Source organism: Gambusia affinis, linkage group LG13 (assembly GCF_019740435.1).
Source record: "Gambusia affinis linkage group LG13, SWU_Gaff_1.0, whole genome shotgun sequence".
NCBI lineage: Eukaryota > Metazoa > Chordata > Actinopteri > Cyprinodontiformes > Poeciliidae > Gambusia > Gambusia affinis.
Window position 1 is genome coordinate 8,361,476 of NC_057880.1, and position 16,685 is coordinate 8,378,160.

The 16,685-nt window shown below is 41.9% G+C and overlaps 1 protein-coding gene across 3 annotated transcripts in view; it reads left to right on the forward strand.

Annotated features, from left to right (window-relative positions):
* Nucleotides 1–16,685, forward strand: part of sdccag8 (SHH signaling and ciliogenesis regulator sdccag8) — a 49,058-nt gene that overhangs the window by 9,955 nt on the left and 22,418 nt on the right. For all 3 annotated transcript variants that reach the window (XM_044135611.1, XM_044135612.1, XM_044135613.1), the window contains exon 14: nucleotides 15,241–15,368. In XM_044135611.1, coding sequence (XP_043991546.1) covers nucleotides 15,241–15,368 — 128 coding nt within the window. The remainder of the gene's footprint in view (nucleotides 1–15,240; nucleotides 15,369–16,685) is intronic.

The following is a 16,685-nucleotide window of genomic DNA, read 5'->3' on the forward strand; positions in this document are numbered from 1 at the left end:
AATGGTAAAATTAATAAAGCTAAATAAAGGAAAATCCTGGAAGAAAACCTCTTCGAAACGACAAAAGACTTGAGACGAAGGAAAAGGTTCACTTTCCTGCAGGACGTCAACCTTGAACACACAACCAATCACGATCTACTACCATAGCAATGCTGTATTTCTTCATCTTCTATTTCTGTTTTTATAAAGGTTTTTTGGGGAACACATTCACTTTATTTATACTTGCCATCTACAAAGCCTTTGTGAGCCTTTGTAGCCTTAGTGGGCTCGTATGCATTGCTGTGCGGATCGTAGCAGGAGTGTGAGATCCACTGCAGCTAAGCTGGAAGCTATTCATCAGCCTCTGAGTTCAAAAGCAGGATTTTGATTATCTTTTTGCAACTTCTTCCCTCCCCTCTTTCATTCTGCTCCCCATTCATGAGCTGAGTGATCATAGCTGGCCTCCAAATAGTGGACAGAAGCATGGGCAGCTATTTCAATTTTATTAGCCCTCCCTTTCCTCACTGTGCAAACTCACACTTGCGCGTGTATTTGTTCAAGAGCATTTCCACAGACGCTGATATGCACATCAGCTGAACCCACATGCCTGCACACGCAGGCATTAATATAGGCTCTCACACACCCGCAGATGCAGGCACGCACGCGGGGGTCCCACGGCGGCTGGTGCGATGCGCTGTGCTCCAGGATTGGATCATCAGCCAGCTGTGAGTTGGACAGCCCAGGATCTGTCCTAATCCCCAGCACTCTGTTCACATCGCCTCGCGTGTGCGCACACACTCGCTCCAGTCCCGGCCCCAGCCCAGCAGAGGGCTTTACAAAGTTTGGTTTTGTTTGTTTGCTCCAGTCTTTCTTTACCTTCTTTCCTCCTTTTCTTGCTTCCATCCGGCCTCGGATCTTCCCTTTGTTGTGTTCGCACATCCCAAAGGCCGTCCTGAAAAAGCGACCAGCATAACTTCTGTCCCCACACATGCCAGGTAGAAACGAGTGGTGGTTGTGCATTTGCATGCGTTAGGGAGTCATGGCTGGCGGCCTGCTATGGTTCGGGATAAGTTCGGTATCTGCGAGGCACCAAATCTTCCACCAGTTCTGTTATCTCCATGAAATCAGGCATTCATGTTCATGAGAGTGACAGCAGAGAACGGAGCTGGTCAAAAACATTACTAGGATGGTTACTCTCACCAAACTTAAGGTTCAGGGTTCCAGTAAAATGAACAATTCATAAAATGTCATTTATCGACATAGAGCTGAAAAACAAACTTGCTAATGAAAGCCTAATGCCAGTAAAGTAGATGGGTCTGGAATAATGAAACTTGTCTGACATTGAGAAATATGAAAAAAGAAGTTATGGACACATTCGGATTGTGCATAGCTGGAACGTTAGTATTAACAAAATCTGTAGCTTGAATTTGAGTTCATATGGTGATGTTGAAAATGAAGAAATCAACATGATTGGTCATTTGAGGAGGAATAGATCAGGAGCAATGTTTTCTAGCAGCTTGGTGACCTAACAAGCCTGCACTCTTCCTGTGGTTTTGGATGCACAGTTGTCTCTAAGTCTGTCTGTAACGGTGACAAATAAACATCTGCCACAACAACTGTCACTGAAAAGGATAAATTCTGGCAACATTCAGATACGTGATGTAATTTCTACTTCAGTGCCGATCGGCATTGTTTTACTGATATGCATGTGTGTGTGCCAGGCCTCTCTGTCCTGAAACATAGAAGTAGTGACTGGAAGCAGCAGAGATTCTTCTCTTTTTTTCACATAACCAGTCTGCTCTTTACACTGGAGCGTTCTTTTGGGTTTTTCATTTTATTTTACCAGGCAGGACAGATTAGGAAGATTCTTATTTACAACTTCTGCCTGGTCAAAAAACGAGACCTTTTGACTGAAACGGGAATAAGGTCTTGCCTTTGAAGGAACAAAGGTCTTAGAAAATGCAGTGGTTTTCACATTAATAAATGTTAATATCACATTTTTTATATTTGAGCTGCCACATCACACCTTGCCTTTAACGTTTTACCCATTTATACTTTTGTTTTTGATGCACTTACTAATCGCTCACACCTACAGACATAAAAAGTGTCATTTTGCTGCTTCAGATTCAGGTGGAACTAGACTTGTGTCCTTCAAACGACATACGAAAACAGCTATTTTATTTTGGACGTTTTGCATAAAAAATAAAGTTTATGAAGTTTTGAAAGCGGAAATCACATTAAAGGTTTGATTAAGCCGTCTTTCTCCTGTTGGCATAAAATGTCATTGATTATATCCTTTACCACTTTGATGTCACAATGTTTTATCAGAGAGTAAAACAAGTTGGTTGGCTGTTTGATTTGTGATTAACCATTGAAGTTGATGTGATGTTGATGATATTGATAAATGATGTAGTCTACTAAAGAAAGTATTGAAGAAACAAACAAAATGACAATTTGAGATGGAAGTAATTTTTGTATTTCTGTTCTTCTCCCTGAGACTCTAAAATCCTAAGATGGACACTCAGAGACAGTCTTAGAGACAGATCTCGTGACCATCTGCTGCGACCCTCATGTACCCTAAAACTTTGCAGAACTCGATTAAACATGCCACGCTGCTCCTCACTCTGCACCTTGACTTTGTTCTCATTTCTCTCCCCCTCCTCGGTTCCGACTCGTGACAGCGAGGCCTGGAAAGGCGGTGAATCGAGCTGAGTGTGTGTGCGAGGGCGGAGAAGTGTAAATGAGGAAGGTGAGGCAGCAGATGCCTCGTCCCGCCAGAGGCTCGCTTTGAGCAGCGAGCGAAATCTGGGCGCGACAAAACTGCTGCAAACCAACTCCGCGGGAGGCACTTGTCCAATCACGGCCCGGAATAAAAGGGCCGGGGCGCCATGCGGGCTGCAGCCACTCAGGAGGAGCGGGGGCCATAATGAACCTCCGAGCGATGCCAGCGAATGCTCACACATTTGAACACGCCGTCGCTCTTGCTACCTGGCATTAACAGTGTCTAACCTCTGTCACCACATGTAGACATGCACTGCCTTCTGCAGCAACTCTGTTTGTGTGTGTGTGTGTGTGTGTTTGTGCGCACATTCTCAGAGCATGGCTGCGTGTTGATGTGTGTGTTTGCGAGCGGTTTGATGAGTTTGTGTGCATCTCTTTGGGGGAATGTTATGTGTTGATACCTTTGGGCTACACCTGTGTCTGTGAAGTTTAATGTGTGTGCGTGTGTATGTGTGTGTGAGAGAGAGAGAGGGAGAGAGAAAAATGGCAGCAGGGCAGTGCCAGGTACAGGGCTTGTTGTGTATCTCTGTGTGTGTGTTTATGGGCGTGTGTGCTTCTCTGGTCGGCGGCCATGTTGTTGGGTAGCAGATGGCACCATGGTTGGCAGGAGAGGGGCTGCTTAGCACAACTAATCAGACAGTTACGGATAGGGCAGCTGGGAGGGCTGTGGGCCAGCCGTGTGCACGTATGTGTGTGTGCACCGCAGAGTGGCATGATGTTGACAGTGGTGGGCCCGTTGGCCCGGTGACGAGACCTTGCTGCGTTCTTCCCTCCTCGCTGTCAGAGTGCCCTCTCTGCCATCCTGCTCCTCACCTCCCTCCATCTCTTCGCTTCTGTCTGTCTCCCTCAATCTGTTGAGACCTACTTATGTTTTTAAATAATATTTTTTGTTGCTTTGATTCTGTCACGGTTGGCGACTGTCTGACTTGTTTGTGGACTTAGCTGATCACCGGACTAAAACCTTTGTCATTTATTTGTGGAAACCAGTTTAAGGCCAATATAAAAACTTATGTTCCTCAAAGTCTTTATAAATATCATATAAATATACATTGTAGAAAGCATAAATGGTCTAGGAAGTAATTTTAAAAAAAGCACTCTGGCAATTTAGACTGTTCCTACTTCTGATTATACCGTCATTCCTGAAGCGTTAAACTTTAAGCTTATATCATGCTACTTTATCTTGGATGTAGGTGCTTAAAACCTTTGCTCCTTTTTTTGATGGAAACTTGCCTCCAATACTTCAGTATTTTACCCAGTCTTGGGCTGTGATTATGCATCTAGTCAGAGAGACTAAGCAATGCATGAAATTGGGTGTAGGGATGCTCGGTATATCGCCACTGACATCAATATCGACCGATATTGGTCATTTTTTTAACATATCGGTATCATCTGGTAAATCAAACTGTTAACAGCCGATGTTTATTATTTGCTTGGTCATGTGACAATGAGTGTAACTGAAGCACAGAAGCGGCGGTGAAGTCAGCGGTATCAAAAGAGTACTGAAATCTATATAATATCGCTAAATATTGGTGATCGGCTTTAACAATGGTATTAGTATTGTCCAAAATTTATACATCAGTTCATCCCTACTTGGGTTCATGAAGATGAGATGAAATGTTTTCATTTAGGTTAAGTGGTACTTTGTTGATCCTGAGGAAATTACGTTCAGTACTTTAGGTGAATCTAGGAATCCAGATTTTTTTTTTTCTTCTCCAACAAATAGATACTCTGAATTTATTTATTGTTTTTTCTATACATATTCATCACTCTAACACACTCAAAAGAGCACAAGTTTAAGATAATGAAACTGATAGCCACAGATTCTCCTTCAGGATTTTCTCGTAGAAAGCAGAATCCAGGTTTCCGTCAATTACGTCAAGCCGTCCAGATCACGAAGGAGCAAAGCAGCCCAGACCATCACACTACCACCACCATCTCAGTAAACATGTTTTTCTAAAGATGCAAAGGGAAACGCATCTTCCATAAAGTTCCACTCTGGTCACATCAGTCCACTTAGGATTTCCACAGACATCTTTGGTGATCATGAAGGTTTTTTTTTGGAATCACGAGACAGCTCTTTGTCTTCTTCCTGTGCTGCCATGGCCCTTCCACTTTTCTCCTAGCTCTTGCAAGCTTTGTGTCGTACATTGTTCCCTTTCTCACTCAATGCACACACTTAGTTAATTTGTGTCTAAACCTTTCAAGTTCACACGTTTCAGATTCAGTAGTTGCGCTTCTCTTTAAGTACGAAGACTCTCAGAATGAATCGTTATCATCTGGCCGTCCGGTGGGGCCGGGTAACGAAACAATAGACAGATCGCTGACTGTGAGACCTCAGGCAACGTGGAGGCAAATCTGTCGGCTACAACTGTTGCCACCCCAGCCAAGTGTGCCCTGGGACACTGGCCTACATACACACACTACTGCTGGGGGACAGAGCGAAAGAGAGCACCAGCCCTCTGTCATGTATCTGCTGCTGTCTTCACCTGATTCTCTGCTTGCCTCTTTCTTTAAGATCCCTCTTTATGCTACACCTAGTTTCCGCCAAGGTTGTTTTTTTTTTGTATTTATCTATTTTTTCAGTTTATTAGGAGAGTTTGTACATTATAAAAGGGTTCCACTGTTTCCATTATGTGGCATATTCATGGATTTTAAATAATTACTGTGTGTATGTGTGTGTGTGTCATCTGGTCAACTTCGGGCCTTCACACACCCCTGCTGTGTGGGTGGCAGCATCAGTGGCTTTACACAGTGCCCACTGCCCAGTAGGCACAGCTTTCATCCAACATGACAGAGCCTCTCTCTGCTCCTCCTTTCCCCTCATTGCTTTCTTTTATCACTGTCACTCTCTTACCTCATTCATCTCTCTCTCTCTCTTTTTTTTTTTAGCTTTTCATGGCTTTTTATCTTTCATATATCACCTCTTTGCTTGTGTTTTGTTTAAACTATTGCCTTCAGTCCTCAGCCTTCTCTTTGTTTCCCTTTACGGCCACAGCAGTAACCAGGTCTCGTGGTGTCTCCGTCATCTGGTTGTACCAGGAGATGCTCAGAGGAAGGAGCAAAACTCAAGACTCAGGAAAGTCAACAGAAAGGCAGGAACTGCAGGGAGGAAATCCACTCAGTAGGGAAAGGAGAAACAAAATGGAAAAGTTAAACGGAAACTGAAAAACTAGGAAAGAACAGAGGGTTTCTAGAGGATTATCTATTGACTTCAGATATTCTTTGTAATAGTAAAAACAAAACATAGTCAATATCATTTCTAAAAAAGAAAACATTTATTGAATTTTTGAAAAAATACCAAATACAGTAATTTTTGCAAGAAATGTAGTCAGTCTAAGCAGTCATATTTGTAGATTTGCAAGAGCTTTGAACCTCAGAAAGAACTGAATAAGTAAATGTAAGAAATAGAAATTGTTTATTTAATTTTGAGACTCCATGCTTCTTATGCAGTTCATTTCAGCTTTATTCAGTTCTGTTTGTTTCAAAACATCTGTTTTGAAAGCGCCAACTTGCAACAAGGATAATCTCTAGTCACTTCTAAAGGAGGTCCAGTCCTCATGCAGCCCAGTAGAATTTGAATCAGATCACATTAGGACTTCATGACGATGAGAAATCATCTGATTACTATACTATTTCTCAGAGATCACCAATAAATCACAGGAAAAACAACCATCCAGACTCATAGATCTAATGCCAATTTACTGGTTCAGCTTTAAGAACCATAAAGTTCGGCTTAATGGTTCTGTACTACAGGAGGAAACCCAAGTACCGTACTCGGAGAGAACAATAAAAGAACATGCAAACTATATACTGAAATAGCCTACATTGGGATTTGAACCCTGGACATTTTTGCTGCAAGTCAACACTGCTAACAACTGGGCCACTACTTCAACTTAACTTACAATATTTACCTACTTTGGACCAACAAATACTTTGTTTTTGTCCATACAAGACCTCGTCTGTTTCAGCTACACTGAATGCACAATGCAACTTTTTAAGAACACGCTGTTTGTATTGGATTTAAAAAGAAAACTCACTTTCTGACACTTCAGCAACAAAACTAATTAAAATAATTGGCCTAGGAGAAATTGGCAGAAGGCTTGAAAGGAAAAAATGCGGGGTAGGTTAGCAGACTGAAATGGTGCCTGTGCCTTCCTGCTGGTTGGCCCCGTTATCATGACAGTTTGGGAAGGTGAGTTGTGTTTCAGACATTATTACTGATGTCTCAGGTGTGAAGTAAATTTCAACGCAGCTGAAACGAGCTCAGCACTGAAGAGTATTTGTTTGCTTTTCTTAATTATGTTCTTTGTTCTTAATAATGTTCTTTAAAAATATTATAATTAAATCAAATTCTTTTCTTTTATCCATCAGTTTGAAGGGTAATAAATTATTTTTCATAATCAGGGACAAATAAGGTGACATTTATCCATTCTACAAAACACGTCTTTTAGAATGACAACATTGACACTTCAATTGAAATGAAATAATTATGTTGTGACTAAATCTGTTTGTCATAACACATTTGAAAATGAATATTGAGAGCATTATTAGCTGATTAAATGTCTTACTTTATGAGTTCAAGTCTTATCAATGCATATCTTTCTCTGAAATGTTATGCAAAGTTTTAGACATAATTTGTAGCTCCAAATCCCTGAATGAAGTTTAAGAAAATGTTTCAAAGGAGGAAGACCATTGAAGTCTAGCAGGTTCCATTAGCAGAAATCCTCAAGCAAAGGCTTTACTATTGACCCGAACTTTAAGTCACCTCTCAATGAACCGGACCGGGTTCCTGGACCCGTGGTTTTGAACTGCCCATTTCTCGGGTCAGTGGATGAGACATGCCGGCACAAAATCTGCTCAATCTGGCCACAGGTCTCTACAGGGAATCACTGGATGTTTGTTGGTTTCTCTCTTTTGAGTTCTGAACTAACAGCAATAAAAGTTGTAGTAATAAGATGGATTTTGTCTCTGTCACTGGTAGAGAAAGAAAAACAAAACTGGTCTTAAATATTCATTAAGATGAGCAGGCTTGAGAGAAAGGTTGACTGTGTACATTACACACAGATCAATAGTTTTCTCTTTTTCTAAAATAAATAAAAAAGATAAATTCAAAACGTAAAAACGTTTTTATTGACCCTTTGAACAATTACTGTGGAGAAGTATCAACATGGTTGCAAAATCATATATTTGATTTTTAGTGTCCATATTGTCCGATTGTGGCAATAGTGTCATCCTTGTTTCTATAATTATAAAAAAATTTTTTTTTTGCCATTTTCAACAAATTAACCGTCTTTCAATCTCAGCTGAGTTTTCAGACAAGCAGGAAAACTCTAGAATGCATTTATTTTGAAAGCCTTTTGAGTTCAAAACTAATAGGAAAAACAATACTGTAACGAAATATTTTGACTTACATTCACAGTTTTATAACTGGTCCAGTCATAAACAACAAATAATGTGGTAAACATTATATCAGGTCAATCTGAGGTTAGAATAAAGACTTTCTGCAAAGGCTTGTCACATGAATGCAAAAATATTGTTGTTTTTTTTTCTTTCTTTGAGTGTCCAAATTGCTTCAATATAACCTAATTAATGAGTACTTTTTGCATAAATCTGACCTTCAACATTTCCACATATGTTAACCACAACCCTCTCCGCAGGGCACAGATTTGACATTGACGTTGAGTCCGGCGATCTGGATTGGGTCGGTGTGGGAGCATATTGTACGTATGCTGCGTGTTTATTTTTAAAATAATCACAGATGCCTGCGCTGCCAGGCTGCTTCTCTTGTGTTAAGACCATCAGTCGCCTGTGCCAATTAAGATTTTTAAACTTCTCTCGCTCTGTTTTGTGACTAGACGAGATGATGACAGAGGCCAATCAGCAGCTAATTACTTCAATCTAGAGCCGGGCTCCTCTCTGTGGGAATGTGTGCTGCAGCAGCAAAATGTTTGTCTCTGTTTGCTGCTGCCCCCGTGTAAATGCCCACAGCACCGAACTGCATTGTAAGACAATCAGATTTGTAGCATTGTCCAAACTTTTAGGGTGGAGATAATAATTAACCGCTGCTGTTTTCTGCCTTTTTTTTTTTTTTGCGGGGGGGGCAAAATTGGCTTATCGCTAACCTTCATGACAGCAGGGGGGAAGATGGGCCTTTAGCGTTCCTTGAAGAAGAAACGAAGCTCGGGCCGCCCGCTGTAAACAAAGTTGACTTGCTAACAGATGGATTGAATGACAGAGGGGCTAACCGAGCCAGGAGCGGGCCTGGCAGCATCGCACCGAGCAAAGAGGGAGGGAGACAAGGGGGGGGGGTGAGGGGTGGGGGGGGAGAGAGGTGGCCAACAGGAGAGGAGGTGTGAACAGGTGCAGGGCCGCTGAAGGAAGAACCAGCAGATGGAGAGAGACACAGCCAGTTTAGTTACAGGAAAAAAAGGGTGGGAGGAGAATGAGGAGGGAGCGATGGAAACAGCAGAAAAACTAGATCAGGCATAGATGGAGACGCTCTGGACGGATAGATGGACAGATAGGTAGAATTAAGAACCGGGCACGCTGCAGACAGGCTCTCAGGCTCCATCCAGCTCCGCCTGTATTTGATTTGTTTGTTTAATTTGGTGGAACAGCGACATGAAGAGGAGAATAAAAAAAATGAGCATAGTGTGATTGATTAAACCCAGAGGTTAAATGAAAATGTGCTAAAACGCACCGAGGTGTTTGTTACCAAGAAAGAAAAAAAATATATGACACATGGATTTTCTTTTTATACACAAAATAATTCAGATGTTTATTGTGTGCTGCTTCATAGCAAGCGCTCAATATGTCGTCGTATTTCCTCCGCCGTGCTCTTATTGTTGTTGGCAGAACCAGAAGACAGGCCTTCACAAGGCCTCTGGCTAATCATGTCTCAGTTACCAATGCGAACAGGCACACTCGCATACTGCAAGCAGAAAGCATCTTTGTAGTTCAGCACCACAAACTGTTGAATATGGATGCAGGTCTGACTGATGCGGTCCATCACAGACAGCTGCAGTGGCGCTCGGCAAGAATGAATCATCGTTGTGGTTTAAGACCAAACAGATGTGGTTTTATACTACGCTACCACCTCACCACAGGAATATTGGCAGTTTTATTTTGAAGAGTATCAAAGCTACAAAACTGGATCCTGTAATGCTTTGGAATGAGTCCAGACCTGTGTATCTTTACACTTTGTCACGTCCCAAGCACAAACCTCAGTTTATTTTATGTTGTAGACCAGCACAAAGTAATGCATAATTGTAATTTTGAAGGATAGGGATGCATGGTTCTCAGTTTATAATTTCACCAATTAAAATCTTAAATGTTTGTATGCATTTATCTTCACCCCACCATTAATTTTTGAATTCATAAGTCTGAAGCGTTTTACTAAATGTCTCCAGCAGTTGTCCACATTTAGACAGAAAAGTTTTGGCCCATTTTATTTTTTTAAATATCTCAAGCTTAGCTAACAATAATTTTTGAATTTTGCACAATCAGAGCAACTTTACTACATGTTAAACACAACATCTACAAATTGCAAATAGGACTTCTTTGGTCTTTCTTCATCTCGGAGCACAACCAATAGATGTTTTACCACTGATTCTCCTACCTGAGCTGTGGGTGTATGCAGCTCCTCCACAGGTACCACTGGCCTTAGCTGCTTCCTTAATTATTGCCTGGACAGGTTTCCTATGCTTGCTTCTATTAGTAAAGTTGTAGATGAATACGTACTAGGAATAGTAGAGGCGATCCAAATGTGACCTCAAATCAGATTGATTTGTATTTTGATTGATTTAGATTTCTCTGGTTCTTCTTAATGAACTCACCATAATCATCAGGATCCGAGGCAGTTGTTGTTGTTTTTTTTTGTTTTGTTTTTTTTGCTGTGAACAAAACTTGTGTTTGAGCCGTAGGCTCAGTTTACAGCCTGTTTATCGTCATATTTATTTCACACCTGTTAGTGTGTAGCAAGAGTAGCCACAATGAATATGCATTAGTTTGATGAACCGTTTCTGTTGCTTTGCAATTGCATGCTAAAGAAATGATTGCTTAGTGTTGCAACTTAATGCATACTTAATGTAACTTTCTGGTTTATCTGATTTGAATGAAACCAAGAGATAGGCTGCACCAGCTGCTCCCGCCACCCTGCATGGACAAGCAGTGTTAGACGATGGATGTTTCACTCTCCAGACTTTATTCCTGATTGAGACTCTAGAATGCAACCAAGTTTCTTAATTATGCAACTAATAAAAAAAAAAAAATCTGAGCTTGCACAGATGCGACCAGTCCGTCGAGGAAAATGAAAAGTCTCTGCAACACTGAAAGACCTTCCTGTGGTGCAACAACAGAGCAACCCAGTCACAGAGCAGTATTTTTTATAAAAGTTACACACTACAGCTTTAAAACACTTTAGAGACTTTGCCAGTAAGCTATCAGTCTTAATCGATCATTTACCTTACCTTGCACCTAACTTCTGTGCTGCTGCATCTAAGGAAAGAAAGTTAACAAAAAGCTAGTTTACAGCCCTGCTGATTATCAAAAATACTGGAACCCATATTTCAAATCTGTTTGCTAAATTACAAACCATTCATCCATTTGCTTCTGGAGACCAAACACTCACTAAAAATGCATCTTGATTCAAAAATCTAGTCCTGATTTTTGTCAATATTTAGTCACATTACACTGTTAGATGGTGATTTTAAAACTGACTCCATTTTAGTTGCCAAGTAAAGCATTGCAACTGCTATGTTATTCCTGTTCCCACACAGAATAAAGTTATCAAAGCTCACAAGCTGTGCTTTAAAGAGCCTGTATTTACAGTCGGATGTTCCAGTCCTGGTTTGACAGAAGTGTTATAGATTTAGATCTTAGATAGTAGAGATAGTAATTTACTTTGCCTCTTTATCAGAAGTTGGAATTCAACATGCAACATGTTCTTTAATGATTGGTGCAACCCACTGACCATCCAGTCCAACAACATGAACATTTTGCACTTAAATATCCACAATGTTATGAAAGCTGATGGAAAAACCAGTTGATTTTATTTTTCCTCTTGTCATTTAATCCTGAATTGTGTGTGTTTGTACCTGAGTGAGTGTAACTGGAGGTCGGGGTGTCTGGCATCGACAACTTTCTTCTGATTCCTCCAAGTACACCGTCTGAGTTTAATTTGTGGTCGTCCTTTGATGAACCGCGGCATTTGGTGGTTCTGGCGTGAGATGCCGGCTTCACCATGGGGTGCAGCAAACTCTGCGCTTGGTCAGGCCCTGGCTCCACACATGTAATGGGCAACAGCTTGAATAGTGCCCACTTAAGCAGGCTGTGTGGACTGGGCTCCCTTTTTTCCTTCCTCACGGCTCCAGCCAGCTAGCCGGCCAGCCGCCGCCTCTGCCACCTCCCACTTACCCAGCAGCCACTGTACCTGGCTGCAGCCCCAGAGCCATTCCAGCCTACCTTAGGCCGCTGGCCCATGCAGCTCCCGCCATACTTATCAAGCTGTCCTGCAGTGCAGCGGGCCATGCATATACAAACAGGCGCAGCTATCTGCTAACTGAACATTCAGTCTATTGCCTCATAGGCCCAAACAAGTTCCAGAGACCATTCACCAATTAACTGGCTGGCAGATTATCGCCCAAGGAGATCTGAGCGGCTCCAGCCCTCCGTATCCAGCCTCTGCTCACGCCGGCGCCCCAAACACCTGCTCCAGGTTGGCTTCCCGCTGACACCTCTTTTTATGCTTTCATTTGGTGGTAGCCATTTTGTGCTTACTTTTAATTGGGTGAGCAGAATGGCGTGGGCTGCCTAAACCACATTAATTAGATTTACTAACTTCAGTTTGAATTTAAGTCAAGTTAAAGTCGATCCAGCCCCCCCACCCCGCTCTCCCCCTGTACTCCAACCTAAAGAAGTAGACGTTTTAATCTGTTTATCCTCTCTGCCTCGGAAGGTAATGGAGAGAAGCATGAGCAACCAGATGCCAAATGTTTAGCTCTCTTGTCTTTTTTGCTTCCCTATCTTCAGTTTTTGTCACCCTCCTCTTCATCACCACCACTCTATAGCTGACTGCTGGAACTTTCTGGCGATCTGTCTGATGCTAATTGGTGGGTAAACAGGTCTGGTGTGAGCTCCCCCTCCGCCCCCCTGTTCCTGATCACACACATACACACACACGCACACACACAAGCTCGTCGTACACACACACACGCACACAGACGAATACAAGGCCCCCTGGAACCTCTTGCAGGACCAAATGGCTGGCAATGCCTGCCCGCCGTCTCCCGCTGAGCCCTGGTGTGCGCTTTGGTGGCTCAGGCTGCTGTTCAAGCCCAGCGGGGGTTCATACACTCACACTCATATGCGTACAGACACACACAGTCTCCTTGTGTCCCCTGCACACCCGCCACCCGCTTTCACACCCCAGACAGCAGGACAGCAGGAGAACACACACACACACCCGCACACGCCGACACACACACACACACACACACACACACACACACGAAGGAACAGACAGACGCGGTCACTTTAGAGATACAGGCCAAGCGCTGTAGGGGAGAAAAGTTTTCACTTAAACTGGAGAATTCTCTCTTCATTAGCGCCTTTGGACTTCAGGAAGAGTTCTGTTTATTTGTTCGTTTTTTTTTTTTTTTGTGCGTCTGTGTTGTGTTTTTTTTTTTCCCTTCTGTCTTTGTAGTTTTTCTTCTCTCTCTTTCTTTGTCTGTCTCTCTGTTGTGTCAATGCGATTGGACTTAGTTGAACGATAAAGTTTGATTCAAGCAGGAACAGAATGCTACCTTGGTTTGGATCTTACCTGCTCGGTCCGGATGATTAAAAGGGTTTGAATGAAACCAAGAATGTCTGCTGCTCAGTCAGTAGGTTCTGGAGCGACTTGAGTCGAGTATGTCAGGAGTTGATCGTGCTGCCGTTGCATGCAAGAAAACAAAATGCACAGTTTTAGGTCTGCGACAGAAATGTTTTTTTTTTTTATTATAGAAGGAATTTTAATCAAGTTTTCAGCCTTGGCTTTGAACCTCTGCAGCAATTCAAACCAGTCTGCAGTGAAACAGAGGTTTATGTGTCACCCATGGGTCGCCAGGCTGGCGGGAGCGTTCAGCCCCTCATGTGCCATCAGTCCTCTCCTCCTCCATCATCCTCTTCCTCACTCTTTCCTGCACTTTCCTATAACTTGTGTCAGAAACACACGTTCAGCACACCGGAGCACAGCTGTCAACTCATGGCGGCACCCTTCATTTTGTTTAAAAACTTTGTGATTGCAACCAGTGGAGACTTCCTAACAAACTAAGCCTGATTTTATTTAATCTGATAAACCAACACACAGTCGTTCACAGTTGAGAAGCAGAACGAAAAGGTTAAATGGTTTTGGAAATGACAATGTTAATAAAAATGTGAAAAGAGTCATTTGCATCCCTTACACTTTGCCCCAAAATGACATCTAGTCCACTTAATTTCTTTTACTAGTCACCTAATTAGCACATGGTTTATTTTACAATTCATACTGAGCTTTACAGAGTTTCCTAATTTGCTGCTGATCCAGTTTCTGGAATCGTTTGGATATTTTTTCTACCAGCTTTTACTCCTAAAGACGATGATGTTTACACTGCTTGTAAAATAGCTCAAGCTCACTTAGATTAAATTTAGAGCAAAAATTTAGTTTTTGCCTCGAATTCTCAATTTTACTTACTTCTGAACTTTGACTGGGCCATTCTGACACGGTGCGCTTTGAGCTGAACCATTATAACTCTGATCCAGCCTCACGTCTTTTGCAGGTTTTCTTCCAGAATTGCCCGGTGTGCAACTCCAGATCCATCTCTCCATCAACTCTGAGCAGCTCGTTTATCTAATGAAATGCATCCCCAGAGCATGATGCTGCCATCATGAGTTTTCTTTTTTTTTTTATGCCTCACATTGCAACTTTAGGCAGAAATACACTTTTGGTTTTATCTGACTGGAGGGGTTTCTTCCTCATGTTTTCCTGTGTCTTTTCCATTGATTACGTTTTCTTGCACTTCACAATTATGTCCCTCAAAAACAAATATACTTTAGTTGAATAAAATGGGAAATGTTTTAAGTTTAGTTAAATAGACTTCATTATGTTTTAACCTATCATGACTATTTTGGGGCCTTTGTTAATAATTGGATCTGGTCGGCGTTGTAGAACCGGGTAGCATCAGATACTTTACTCTACACATTTGTAGTTTTGGATCAATACATGTATTTCCTTTCTGTTTTTTCCACATTTTAATCACCACCATGTGATTGTGATCTGAATCCAATCATGTTCGGTTTTAAGGATTTCTTCCTTTTAGTTGTGACACCATCATGCTTGTAGTCTTTGGTCTGGAGTTTCAATGTGCAGGTTTCCAAAGTTAAAAGGTGCATTTGATGCACCTCCATGTGGCTGATGCTAGGAGAACATTGACTGTTGGTGTTTTTGTGCGTTTTTTTCCTCAGACAGGACAGAGAGAGTGCGGAGCGGGCACATGCAGAGGAAATGGCGTCTGTGACCCTTTCAGCGCGGGAACGGGGGGAGGCGCTGGCAGCCATGCTGCAGAAATCGGAGGCTCAACACCTGCAGAGAGGTCGGTGCTTCAATGCTCAGGTTTTAAACTCCATTTTGTTTTGTTTTTTACTATTATCCAATAACTTTGAGTGTTAGTTCTTGAACTTTTTTCTCTTATCTTGGCATCATCTCCAGTCTTATTTGCCTTATCCTCACCATGCCGTTTTCATCTTACACATTACTCCTTCGTGTTAGTTTTCAAATAGCTTTCACATGCATAACACTCCTGTCACATTTTGTTTAGCTTTGTTTTGCACACAGTTTTCAATCGGTGAATATATTACTTTTAGATTGCAGATTGGCAGATGCTCATACCTCACGTACTCAACTACTTGATGCTACAACCTTTCTACTGCTGCTGTTGGCTGGATAGAAGTAAATAATAATGATGATTAAATGCTAAATATGGAACATCTGAATATAGATACACGTATGCCCTTATGGTGATTGTAAGGCAGGTGGGAAGTGGGCGTGAATCTTCATATATGAAGGTTTTCGGTGACAAACCACGCTTTTTAAAATCTTGACTTTTTACCCACAGGTTTCTCTGCAAATGTGCATTTTGAAAAAATATTCTGTCATAACCTTGCATTAGAGACATAATAACATAGCCAGGAAACTGATCGGATATTTAACAAATCTATCAAATGGTAATATTGATCAATATCTTAGGGGCTGATATTGTTCTACTGAATTGATAATTTTGTAAATATTTATCTACACACCATTACACCACAATGGCTTTTTCTTGACACTGCAATGTTTCAGATCCTCAAACAAACTTGAATATTACGCAAAGGTAACCTGAACAAATCCACTGTGACGATCAGTGATTGCTTTTTATTCAAGGGGAAAAAAGGCACCCAGAACTTTGACTAGGCTAATCAAAAGTCTTCATTTTGTCATGTGTTGAAGATCCAATCAGAGATGGTCTTGGTGACATGTCTTGGCTCACTGCTTTGCTTTTATAGACAAAGTGTGCAGGAAGTTTAGGTAACAAACTGATGATTACATATTCTAGTTTAAGATGTACTTGGTAAAGTCCTGAGTTCAGAGTCAATGACGAAAGGTTTTTCTGGTCCCGATGCAGCAAAACAACCCAAGATCATCATACCAGCACTACCACCATGTTTTACTGCTTTTGCTGAAATATGATTAGTTTACAATGCTTTGACACATGTACTCAGATTAGATAAGAGCATTCCCGTACAGTGAGAGCTGGTTGAGCCGGACCAAAACAAGAACCAGAGCAACCTTGAGCCGGCCGCCCTGGAGATTCATGGCTTCCATCTCCTCCGGAAGGAGATCCCAGCGGGGCGGATATTTGCTGGAACAG